The sequence below is a fragment of the Vidua macroura genome, chromosome 11 (genome assembly GCF_024509145.1).
Source record: "Vidua macroura isolate BioBank_ID:100142 chromosome 11, ASM2450914v1, whole genome shotgun sequence".
Classification (NCBI taxonomy): Eukaryota; Metazoa; Chordata; class Aves; order Passeriformes; family Viduidae; genus Vidua; species Vidua macroura.
Window position 1 is genome coordinate 7078504 of NC_071581.1, and position 13312 is coordinate 7091815.

The 13312-nt window shown below is 40.0% G+C and overlaps 1 protein-coding gene across 7 annotated transcripts in view; it reads left to right on the top strand.

Annotated features, from left to right (window-relative positions):
• The window catches only part of ANKRD27 (ankyrin repeat domain 27), a 55497-nt gene that overhangs the window by 35740 nt on the left and 6445 nt on the right, over window positions 1-13312 (top strand). For 6 of the 7 annotated variants that reach the window (XM_053987033.1, XM_053987037.1, XM_053987032.1 and 3 more), the window contains 10 exons: window positions 642-757; window positions 1507-1599; window positions 1973-2170; window positions 2482-2541; window positions 2663-2782; window positions 6373-6417; window positions 9335-9457; window positions 11253-11450; window positions 12493-12612; window positions 13107-13268. In XM_053987033.1, coding sequence (XP_053843008.1) covers window positions 642-757; window positions 1507-1599; window positions 1973-2170; window positions 2482-2541; window positions 2663-2782; window positions 6373-6417; window positions 9335-9457; window positions 11253-11450; window positions 12493-12612; window positions 13107-13268 — 1235 coding nt within the window. The remainder of the gene's footprint in view (window positions 1-641; window positions 758-1506; window positions 1600-1972; window positions 2171-2481; window positions 2542-2662; window positions 2783-6372; window positions 6418-9334; window positions 9458-11252; window positions 11451-12492; window positions 12613-13106; window positions 13269-13312) is intronic. The other variant, XM_053987038.1, reaches the window with a different exon arrangement.

Genomic DNA, 13312 nt, shown 5'->3' on the forward strand with positions numbered 1-13312 from the left:
TTCTGCATTGGTTTTTTGCTTTTTTGCTATTGAAACTTTGCTGTTTCTATCTGAGCACAGACTGAAGTTGTATATTCTTTTAAGCTCAGTTTCTTATGGCTGAGTTAATCTTTGGTTGTTGACTCTACTTTTGCCATAGTGCTTACCCCAGCGGTGCTTTCTTCAGCTTTGAGAAAAGTAAACATATATCCTTAGAAATCAGTCTTTTTTTAAAGGACTGGCAGATTGAGAAACAACTTTTTTCTTTTCTGTAGCTGGCTATGCATTGTAGATCTGTAACACCTGTATTGTAATGTTCATTATGTAATTGATTTTCCTTTTATTAGAAACTGTATTATTTTCTTAGTGGGTGGTTTCTTATTTATAATTTCCTTTTTTATTATATTGAATCCAAATATTTTCTTTTATTACTCATAGGATACAAATATAGCTTGCTTTTAGCTGGAGGTTATTTTATGGGGCTTTGACCTTGAAATATCTGCCACAAAAAACCTAAATACCAAGGTAGTAAATATGCAGTATATGGAAACATAGTATGCAGAAATGCAGGGTATCTTGGCTTATAGTCACTGTTTGAATTTGAAAAGTAGCAGTGTTCTTGTGCAAAGTTTACACCTTTCTTTGAATGCTTATTTTCCAAGGTCAAACTTCATTAGTGGATTTACTCGTAGCCAAAGGAGCCATTGTCAATGCCACAGATTACCACGGTTCAACTCCCCTTCACCTCGCCTGTCAGAAGGGATACCAGAGTGTTACAGTAAGCACAACACCTAGCCTAAATAATAAATACATGCCTCTTACTAAGCTCTTCTGCTGTTACTGTCATTTAGATCTTCTGGGGAGCTTTTACCAACAACTGTGTAAGCTGTCAGAATGGAGGATCTTTTATTATTGTAGTCTGCAAGATATTTTATTGTTTTTTCTACTGTAAGGTTTTCAGCCATTGGTAATAACCAGCTGGCAGCTCTGCATACCTGATAATTCATCCATTTTATTAACACAGGTGTCCAATACATAATACAAATGGAGAGCATCTCTGCTCTTGCTTGAGACAGAACAACCACTGCAGTCATTGGGCTGAGTTAAATGCTTCACACTGTGTTTGAGATAGACTGTGTAACTACAGTAATTACTGTCTACTTGAATTTAATATATGTGATATTCTTCAATTAGCATTATTGAAATAAAGTTCTGTCTTCACTTGCATAGGCTCTTGAAATGTGAGGTAGATGATGTAGTGAATATACTGCAGTGTTTGCTGCAGTAGATAATTCATTTTTTTCAATTAAAATTCTGCATATGTAATAAGAGACTTTTTGATTGTCAGGGTAGGGCACAAACAGTGCTGCAGTGCCAAGAGGGTGGTGTCTGAAATGGGAGGCAGAGCTAGTGTCTCATGAAGTGCTTCATCATCATGCCAGAACCCTAAAGGAATCTGCAGAGCAATAATTGTTTGTACATTAATTTTTTAGCTACTTAAATGTCTACTTTTGTTTTTCTTTTAAGCTGCTCTTATTGCACTACAAGGCAAGTACTGATGTTCAGGACAATAATGGAAATACTTCACTTCATTTAGCCTGCACTTACGGTCATGAGGATGTAAGTAATTGTTTTGTAACAAACCAAATGGGCATTCTAATGCAATGGAATTAAACTGATGCAAATTAGCACTAAACTTACATATTTTTAAAAGTAAATAAAAATATTTGAAGGCTGAGTTGTTTAATGCTCTAAATGAGGACTTTATTTGGTAGTTCATAACAATTTTTAATGTGACTTCACATTAAAGATAGCAGTGCTTTGCAAATGTAGTTGTTTAACTCTTTATTTAATGACACTGAACCACTAAAGCCTTCTCTTTAGGTAATGGGTTACATAAGCAGCAATAAAAACAGACCTTTTAGGATTGTGCCTGTTGTCTGAACTGAGACACAACACTATAATTTATTGATAGCTTTCCTTTTCCTCCCAGTGTGTCAAGGCTTTGGTGTACTATGATGTGCATTCCTGCAGACTGGATATTGGCAATGAGAAGGGAGACACTCCTCTCCACATCGCTGCTCGCTGGGGCTATCAAGGGATCATTGAAGTGCTCTTGCAAAATGGGGCAAACCCAGAAATTCAGAACCGGATGAAAGAGACTTCCCTACAGTGTGCATTGAATTCCAAGGTATTCTTCTTTGTCTTCCAGCCTGATTTCTTTCTGATGCAACACCACAGAGGTGGAGATGTTCACTGCTAAGGGGGTTTCACTGTTAAGGAGAAAATGTGTGTTTTATTCTGAGGAAGAAAAGTCCCATTTTAACTCCAGCAGCGGGAATACACTCTGTGGGGTAGAGCATGAACTTGTAAATGGGTACTTCTAATCTGCTCAGTCATATTCTGTTACTAATTATTAGGTTGTCAGCTAATTTGCGTTTCAGTCAGTAGATTCCTCTATAAGTGGAGTTACATTGGCTCTCTCTTAACATTTTTGTGCAGATTTTGTCATTGATGGAAGTAAACTACCTAACATTTGAAAGAGGACAGAGTGCTTCTGAGGTAACAGCCCATGCAAGTTGCTAAATCGTTTCTTGCCTATGCTTAACCTCCTTTATTTGATATTTAACCTTTTATGGGTGTTTGTTTGTTTGATTTTTATATGTTTTTTCCCAACTGTAAGTCACCGCTTAGGTCTCCTCAGCACTCAACAGAAACTTTCAGCAGAGGATCATCTGTCTCAAGCCTGTCATCAGCATCAACTGATATAAGGCAAGAAGAAGCAAAAAACAGTTATAAAGAGGTAAGACTGAGGTATAGGTTTTGACAGTAAGCAAAGTGAAGGAAGCTAGAAGAGTGATAATTTGCCACAGTGTTTTCAACTGCTTCTTCAGGAATAGCCTTCTGTCTGGTTTGGAAAATGATAACTGCTGTCTTCAGAGGCTTGGCATCTCAGTACTTATTTTTGTGTGGTTTCAACTGCTCTGTTGGTTATTTCTGGGGGAAAATTGACACCATATCTGAAGTTGTTGTTCATATTTATTGAAGTTACCTATGTAATTTGAGAATTTGTTGAGGTTTACCAAAGTACAGTGGCAGTCAGTGCCCCAAGGACCTGGCTGTCCCATCCAGGAATTAAGTGCCACCGTTAGCTTAGAAAATCTGTCAGGGAAAAGAGACTAGTACAGGCATGCTGGCAAACAACAAACTGGAATGTTAAGACATGCTTTCAAATAGGCATGGGAATCAATTTTGTAACAAGTGAAGAATTACAGACTATATATTAAATATCCTGCATGTATGTGTTTGCTGATTTTGCTCTGTCCACACCAGATGGCATCCTCTGATTTTTTTCCTGTGGGATCTCAGATCCACACTTTGTTACCCTTCCCAAGACTGTCATATCACCACTCATTCTGATGATTCTTTTTAATTTTCCTAGTCTGCCTATTCATTATTTTTTTCCAAATTGATCTCCCTAAGTATGTTTGCTTCTCTCCATATCACCACTACATTCAACTTCTTCCTTTTCATGGTATTAAAAGATTCTTCTCTTGCCAAAAGTTTCGGTTCTCTAAAAATAGTGAAGAAACACAAAGATGCAAATTTTGAGTGGACAATATGATTTCACACTTGAGTTGCTCTATGAGAGGCTCAGTGTTGGGCTGTACCTCCCTGTTTGTACAGAGGCAACCTCTCTAAAGAAGTTCTCCTCGTAGATTGAGGATTTATTTTTCTTTGAAGGAATAAATTTATCACACCCAACTACTAAGACTGTAGTTCAGACCAGGGAAAAAGATTACAAACTGCTTACACCTGAGGTCCTTGGGGTTCATGACCTTCTCTGTAATCCAGCTTTAGTTGATTTCTGTTTGCCAAGTTTTACCTGGGCTAAGTGCTCAAAGAGGCAAGAGCCTGGTACTGAGAGAGCTCCAGGAAGGAAACACCACTGGAAGTAATGGGAAACTGATACAGTCAGTTTTCCAGATTTCAAGGTTTGCATCTTGGATTAAGGGGATCCAGTCAGACCTTGATTAATCAATACTGAATTAAACTCTTAAGTGAGCCCGTCAATAGTGGATTGTTTATTATGACTTAGAGAGTGAAAGAACCAGGATTGTAAATTTGGGACTTGCTCTGTTGGAACTAAAATCTCCATGCACAGTTTCTGTTCAGCAGCTGAAAAACTGGATATGCAGGTGAATTGTAATAGATTTGTTTCTTCTATTTTTACATTTAAAGGAAGGTTCTGTTCCATGGAAGAGTGAGAAAACAAACTGGAAAGATGGGGAAATGCATGTAGCAGACATTTTGCCCTAAGTACTCTTAATAAATTATCTATAAGCTGCATAACAAATGTACCACTGCTGGGGCCTGAGGCAGCTTTTAGTACTTTAATAAAGTTTTTATTTTTGGAAAGAAATTATCAGGGTTGTGGGTCACTTCTATTACTGTTAGGCATCTTGTATGTCATAAAGTGACTCCTGAAAAATCCTTAAGACCTTTACATTCTCCAGTGGCATTATTCTGTATGATTAGGGGAGGCACAGACCTCCCTTGTGTATATAGTCCATTTTAGCTGTGTATGTGGAGAGACTGGGATTCAGCTCACCCAACTTCTGGAAGACAGTTGTCTTCACTTCAGACATCTATTTCCCCTCCTCAGTCAGTGCAGGGAAATTCACTTCAGAGAGGAGTTAATCTCAGACATGCTTAGTTTGACCTGAGTTGCCCTCAGGTGTTATTTGTTGACTGCATTCTGTTTTGTAGTTACCAGAAAGGGAGTTTAAAAATAAAATGCCTGGCTGAGATTTAGACAGCTGACTTTTAGACATTCAAAGTTAGGAAATTAAAATCAAAAGACTCATAGATTCTGCCCAGAGTGACCAGTGCATGACTTCAAGGACCTTCATCCTGTATCAGAAAGGTAGTAATAAACCCAAACTTAGCAGTGTTCCTAAGAAGAGATAAAAATGGAGAGATTTAATCTTGCTTCTGATCTTTCAGCTGTTTGTGTCCTGTTCTTCATCTAAAACACTGAAGAAAGAGATCAGAGCAATAGAACACAAACTTCAGTCTGATTATTCCTTGTTTGCCTTGCCAAACACCACTGTCACACTTAGCAAGGTGGTAATTTCCATATGAAGATTGAAATGTGACTGAAGCTGTTGCTCCATGACATCTCCAACTTGCAGGGTGTTCCTTACTATAGAAACAAGTGTGTTTACCCATTAGCGTCTTCAGTGATTCTAGCACAGTGCTGGAATAATTTGCTATAATGCTAAAACAGACTTTCACAAAGCTTACTGAATGATTCTTGACACTCTGCACAGCCAGGTGAATTGTGAGAGGACTGATGGACTCTCCCTCCCCTTTGGCTGGCACCTTTCCCTTTCCTATCAGGTTGGATCTCAACTCCTTCATGTGAGAGTAGAGAATTAGAGAAGTGAAGAGACAAGTTAATCTCCTTCTCCTGCTTTCACAGGCAGCCTGAGGGCTCAGGGCAGTGGCACCAGTGCTCTGCAGAACACCTTCCAGCTCTTCTTCCCTCACGTGTCCGCTCCCCCTGCAGAGCTCAGGAGCAGGCGAGCACCTTCCCCCAGCACTGGGGCCCTGGCCTCACCCTACACTGAAATGGGCTAATGCTGGTGCTTGTCCTAATGCATACCCTTTGGTATTTATATCTTCCCAGATTTTAAGTAAGAAAACAAATGTCATACTTGCAGTCAAGTTAGATTTGTAAATGTTTGGGTGTTAGCACAGGATTAAACCAGTTATCTGCAGGTGTAAAGGTAACAATTGGAAAGCATCTTTTTCACCTTAAACTGTTGTTTCTCAAATAGATTTGTGTTCCTGTAATTATACTGTACACTGTAATTATAAAGAGATGGGCACAGGAGTGGTGCGTTCAGGTTTTTGGGAGACACAGGTATCAATATGTTGGGAGCTGTGTGCTGGATAATGAGAGCAGCAGAGTAGCTCAGCAAGAGTCCAACCAGTGTTAGTGTACCTTAGGGTAGGAATTTGCCTTGAGCAGGGATTTTTAACATTAGGTTCACACAGAAATGCACAGGGCAGCTGCTGCTGGAGCAGCATAATAATATATATCAGCTTACATGGCTTTGTTTATGGGTGGGCCACATATCCTCAATTTAGATAAGTACTGTTTAACTAAGCAAGTCAGGGATCATCAAATGGCCACAGGCCTTGTACAGATTCTCTGTTTCATAAAGGAAGAAGGTTTTTCCTTTAAAGCTTTATCAATAAGTATGAAATGGGCCAGCAGTAATCCAACAGCATGCGCTTAGGAGGTTAGCAAAGGACACAGGATTTTCTGTGTTCTGCTTAATACCAATACTAACAAAGCAAATACATAATTTTCTTCATACACAGGTGGAAAAACTCCTGAGAGCAGTTGCTGATGGAGATCTGGAAATGGTGAGTGTTAAAGTGACTTTTGAATATTACTGAATTCCTTTCTATCTCATTCAAATTGAGGAAGTTACTTGTAAATAGTATCAAGTTGGAGAATGCTTTGGGTAATAATCTCATGTAAAGAGGAAATTCAGGTGACACTAGTCAGCACAGAGATCCTATTTGTGGGGCACACAGCAATGTGTAGTTTTGATTTCGCTTCAAATGGACAGCTGATGATATAATAATACTAGTTGATGATATAATAATACCAGTGATGATCTGTAATTTGTGGTACCACCTGTCTTGACTCTTCTTTTATTTGTTATTGCCTTTATTCCTTAAAAAATAAGATACTTCCAATGTCATTCTACTGAAAAATTGAAGATGACACAGGAATCTGTAGGAGTTTTGCTTTTTGAAATGTGTGTAAGGCTGTAGATTTCTTGATTTTCTTGTAGTTCACAGAACAAAACCATAAAGCTGTGTGAGAACGCAGGTTTGCTCTACTTGGGTGCATGTTCTGAAAAACCTGTTTGGGTTTGGTTTGTACCAGGAGTTACAAATGCCAATGAAGCCTCATAGAGTCATCAGAAAATAGAAAACCCACGTTGCAAAATATGTGCCACGTTAATACTGTTTTTCTTATGTTTTATGCCACTGGAAACAATTTATTAGCTGATAGAGCAAAGAACTGTTCAGTTGTTGAGTACATATCATTATCCTAGTTTATAATGTGACTTAATATAAGTAATTACTTCCAAGCCAGCCCTTAAGTCATTTCAAGAAGCAGTAACATGTACAATAGAGATATTTTCCATTTTTCTGGCCAGTAGTAAAAGTGCATGTATTACAGTTAACTTTTCACCCACTTTGTGAAAATCTAAACTTCATCAAGAGAATTAAATACAGTGCTATAACTTGCTGGGAAATCAGTATATAGCACTGCTCAATAGATACCAGCAATGAAAAGCATATAGAAATCCAGTCTGTGCATTCAGATGACAGAATCACCTTCTCTTTTGTGGCTTTACTTTCCTCATTACTGAAGTTCATGTGAAACTGTTCATACAAGGAGAATCATCCAGCTGGATGGCAAAGGTTACAGATTACATATCTATTAAAAAAACACGAGTATTTAAAAACTCTGACCTTGTTCTGACAGCCTGAGGTCTGTCTCCATAGGAACAGCCAAGCAACCAGGTCATTAGGGCTGCTGTAGATGTTTGCTGTGACAGCCAACTGAGCTTTGCAAGAGGAAGCATTAAAAAAGTGCTGTGAAACTGGAAGACTTAAGAAAAAAGAAACATTATGATGTGATTGGTGTTGTCTCAGCATAGCTACTGGATTTGGTGCTTTCCTTGTACTCAGCCTGTTCAGTGGGAAGGATATGTGCAAATCTGCCACAGAAAAAAAGCAAATCTCTTGTCTGAAATAAGTGCTGTGGAGCAGCTGAAAGGTTGGAGTGAAGGTACAGAGACCCAGGGTGCTCAGATGAGTATTCCAAAGTAACCCAGCAATGTAAAGAACCTTTCAGGTGACAAATTACCTGGCAAATGAGACTGGGCAATCTCCAGAGGTGGTTCAGTGTATATCTACTTGAAAGCACAGTTAGTATTTTGACAAAAAATACCTTTAAACCAAAAAGAAAGGCTACTGCACTGTAATTATAAAGAGGTGGGCACAGGAGTAGTGTGTTCAGGCTTTTGGGAGACACTGCTATCAATATGTTGGGAGCTGTGCACTGGATAATGAGAGCAGCAGGATTGGGCTGTCCCAGGAGGAGGAGGAAATAAATTGTGAGAGTCTTGGTGAGTCTGCAAGGAAAGGGGGAAGTGAAGTGACAGTTCTGCTTATTTTAGACATGTACAAATGTAGCAAGTAGTAAAGCTTTGCTGAGCTGGCCTTCCATAAACAGGCAGGCTTGAGAGATTTCCTTTACTCCAGAGAACAACCTGTAGTTTGCAGGGAAAGCAATATTCTGTAAAAAACATCCCTTTTCAGGCTCAAATATGTTATCATTCAGAATCAGGTATAGGGCCCTTCCTGGCTTCCTAGGATTTGTTGTAGCTGCATGTGTTTTAGTGGCTAGGACATGGATGTGTTGTTTTCCCAGAGCTCAGTGGTGAGGAGCAGAACCTGTGACAAGTGTGAGAGTAAACAGAGTGGGAGGGATGTCTCAGAAATCCCACTGTTCCCATTCCCTTGGACTAGCAGCCGTAGAGCTCTTGGCTTGGTCCAGGAGTAATGGAGACTGAATACAATCACTGCTAATACTAAAATGTCTTTAGTGGAATGTAGATTAATGAATTTCAAGGTAAAAATGTACTGCTTAAACAGCTTTTATTTTGTTGAATGAAATGTAATGTAAAATGTAAATGCCCTAAGCATCACTGTTTGCAGGTTGCACATGAATGCCCTGAGCCCTAAGACTTCACTGAAGGGCCTCTCTCTCAAAAATGAGGCATTGTACATTGAGGAAAAAGTGAAACTGTCCAACTCCTAAGTGACAGACCTAAGGAAAGTCAGTGCCCCTGCAAAGTTTTGGGTATCAGTTAAATGTTGTCATCCTTGTCATTCCTTATGTTCTTTAAATCCAAAGATGAAGCAAAATTCACATTGATATGAGCTGGCACAAATAATCTGAGCTAAAAGGATGTGGTGTGTTTGAGAGTGGGTGAACACTGCAGTTGTGATCAGGCAGCAGGAAGTCATTTATAATTCCCTTCACTGTACTTGGAGAACTTCCTAGCTGCTTTGTCAACAATAAAACTTGATTGTTTAATTAGGCCTGTGGGCAGCTGATGGCAGGAGGTAGCTGTGTGCTCCCCCTGAGAGACTCACAAGTGTGTCTTTGTCAATCTGACTTGTCTACATGTGCAGATCTGTTAGGACATGGAACTTTTGGACTCTATAAAGAAGGACTTGCTTTTTATGCCAGGTCCGTTATCTCTTGGAATGGGTGGAAGAAGACTTGGAAGATGAGGATGATACAGCCAGTACATCAAAACCAGAATTCTGCCATCCATTATGCCAGTGCTCAAAATGTGGGCCAGCACAAAAGGTTGGAATATTCATTCTGTAAAAAGAATAATTTATATGCTTGTAATGTAAGTTTTAGCTCCAGGGAAATAGCATTCATATTGCCCAGCATGTCTGTTTCTCTGTCTAAAAATAAATTAACTATATACAGATTTTCACACTTCATCTGAGAGTATGAAATTGTTATTTTTTTAATGGAATTGTTGAAAATTTTGGATACAAGAATGGTGTTCATGGACTTGCACAATGTCTAATGGATTGAGAAAGCGTCACAGTTTGCTTTTAGGATATGTGGAGTTCTGTCAGGAAGGTTTGGGCCATTTTGAATAAACATTCTTTTCTAAGCCTCTGATTCTCTTTCGTGTACACTGCTACTGGCACAGCATATCTGCTTACCTGTTAGTAATCAGTTCAGCAAGGAATACCTGCTAATCCCAGAATCCATGTATTGCTGATAAAGTCTTTTTTTTAATTGCGTGGCATCTTTTCTATAAGCCATATCTAAAGCCTCTTCAGAGATCTCATATAATTACAAAGACTTTCTTTTCAGTTGCTAAGATTTCCTTCCCCCTAAATTACCACATTGTAGAATAGAACGAGGCTTTACAATACACTCTATGGTTTTTTTGGTTTGTTCTTTTTTGGTTGGTTTTTGGGTGTTTTTTTTTTTTTTTTTTTTGGTGTGTGTGTATGTGGTTCTGGTTTGGGTTTGTTGTTGTTTTACATAAGGAATAATCACAGCTTTTTGGAAATAGAAATTCCATAACTTGCCTTCTAGGAGGTGTCTGAAGGGTTACATGACTGGATAAGTCATTGCAAAATAAACCTAAGTACCAATTTTCAGTTTATTGGCTGCTTTGGGGTTAGCAGCATTGTGAGATGGCTTAACTTCTGAATTCCTCACTGCCACCACAGGTTTATTTTGTGCAGGCTTAGAGTGTGCTGTTGTCCTTGAATGCTCCACATTCACATCGTGCTTTGTTCTCTGATAAGGGGTGTCCCTGTGCCCTCAGGACAGAGATCATGTGCTAAAGATGCCAGAATCCATAAAGCTCATTTTATTGCTGATAGGGAGGGGAATGGCATCTGCTGTGGAATTTACTTGTCTGCTGAATGAGAAGAAGGAACTTGTTAGTTAATCCTAACCCCTGCGTTAGGCAGGCGCACGTTGAAAGCACAGGATGAAAGGTTCTGCACCACTGTAAATGTCAGGCAGGCACAGTTTGCAAGAGGAGTGAAAGAGGATGTTCTGTACAGCTGGGTAAACTGTCCTCCAGGTGCTTTCCTTCTCCTGATTCCCCAAGGGAGTGTGCTCTCTGAGCCACTCTTGCTTCCAGGTGAATTAAATTAATTTTAGTTTGTATCTTTATTACCCCAACCAAGCTTCATGTAGCATTAAGAGATGTTTAATGTCTGTCTCAAAGAGCATAAATATCTGTATAAATGAAAGTAACTCATTAACACTGCCTCCTATCCAGTATGAGCATCCTAACAGCTGTATAAAAACTTTCAGTTTTATATGTCTCAACCTGTGCTGCTTTAGCCTCTTTTTAATATCATGAATACTTTGCCTAGGATTGCTCTCCATGAAGTTATCATGTTGGAAGAAAAGAGATAACAATAAAATTAATTTACTGTTGAAAAATACCACCAAACTGCTCTGCTTTACTGACTTTTTCTGAAGGCCTCAAATTAGGTTCTAGCAGAATTTCTTGTAATGCCCACTTCCCGTTTTATGTAAACTCAGCAGTTATTTGGCTATTTCATGAATTAAAATAAAGCATGATTATAATTTTATTGTGTGTTTTCCTCAACAGAAGTTTTCCAAGATCTGTGCCAACGGGCTGGGGGTGAATGTTTCAAACCAGGATGGTTTCACCCCACTGCACATGGCTGCTCTGCACGGGCACAGTGAGCTGGTGTCGCTGCTGCTGCGCCACGGCGCCAGTGCCAGCGCCAAGAACTCACAGCTGGCAGCTCCCCTGCACCTGGCCTGCCAGAGGGGACACTCCCAGGTAACCCTGCCCTGGCACAAACCTCGCTGCCACCTGGCACCCACGGAAAGCTGCCTGGGGAAACTACCAACCAGACTAAGCCGGGAGCAGAGAAAATGATTTTGGCGGTTCTGGCTTTTGTTTTCAGTGTCTAAAATCTCCAGATGGAAAGGGGAACTTTGAGCTGAAATCGTTTCAGTAGACACCTTTTCTTTATCAAAGCATATATGACTTACATATGTAAGCATATATGACTTAAAATACTGGTTTAATACAAGTGGTGCAAAAACCTTCTGTCATATTTCAAATGCTTTAAACATCCCTTGTGCAGCTGAATCTTCTGTGTTTGTTCCTCTGTACCTTCTTCTCTGGGTTATGTTTGTGTCTTGGTATCTTCAGTAGCCACAGTACTGAATAGTGTATTTTATAATTACAGTATTTTCAGCTCCTTAATTAGATCATGAGTGGACTGCAGCTTTGAGGCAGCAGACAATTTGTCCCTCACTTCAAGTCAGGGAAGCAAAAGCAGTGAAGGAGAAGCATAAGCCCATGGGGGGAGGGAGAGTAAATGAGACAGAAAAATAACAAATATGAAAAAGCAGGGGCAAAAAGGCAAATGGAAAGATGCAGAAAAGCAGAAAATTAGGATTTTAAAAATAAGGAGCTGAAGACTGCAGGAGGGAAAAAAAGAGAATTTTGAAAACAATGGGAAGACAAAGGACTAGGGAAGCAAGGAAAACCAAGAATACAACTCAGAGTTGTAGGTTAATTCGTGGGATAGTTGTAGATTAGTTCATGGGGTAATTACAGTATAAAGAACTCCTTCCAAGTGTTGTGGTGAGTTTGGAAAAGGGTGCTGCTGCTGTGGTGGTTTGGCTTTGTTTTGTTAAGTTACTGGATATATTTGTTTTTCACACACCTCGAGGTTTATTTTCTGGCCTTTTTTGTAGTTGCTTAAATTTTTCTTTTTTAAAAGTGGGTGTTAAAGTAAGAAAATTAGTCTCATACTCAGTAACTCAGTACTCCTACTCAATAAGAGTAAAGTTGTTACTTCTTTCAATAGGTGGTAAAGTGTCTGATGGATTACAATGCTAAACTAAATAAAAAGGATATATATGGAAATACTCCCTTAATTTATGCATGCTTGAATGGTCACTATGAGACTACTGCCCTGTTGTTGCAGGTAAGATCACTGAAGACAGAGTGTTCTGCTGGTATTTCTCATATGATATCTGTACTTACCCAGTAGTCAGGATCAGTATTTTCAGTTACGCATTTCTCTGTCAAAAATACTTGGGGAAAGAAATAAGAGGTTTTCTTAACTTATTCCTTTCAATCCCATCCCTTCACAGATGTTAATTAGATAAATATTACCTTGCTATTGTGCAGGTAGCTGTTTTTATGGAACTTTTATGTAGCAGGTGCAGGTTTTCTTGTCTGGGATTCTATCACATAGGGTTGGGGGTTTCTTAAGTATCTCTAAAGCTTGAATATGTAATAGATATGTGCAAAACCGAAATGAGCTGATCCATGAAACGGAGGCTATGAGATGGGACAGTAACGTGGCCGGGTGGGTTCTTGTGGCTCCGGTGGTGCAGCTGCCCCTGGGCGTGCGCAGCTCTGGGGCTGCTGCACTGCCCTGCTCCTTTCTAACTGCGATTTCCCTTTGCCGTGCAGCACGGAGCCTCCGTGAACCTCTCCAACGCCAAGGGCAGCACAGCCCTGCACGAGGCCGTGGTGGGCAGGAGCGAGGCGCTGGTGGCGTTGCTGCTGCAGCACGGGGCCCTGCGGCACCTGCGCAACGAGCGCGGCTGCAGCCCTGCCGACTGCGCCGAGCCCGTGAGTGCTGCAGGGCAGGGCTGTCCCGGCAGGGCTGCACACAC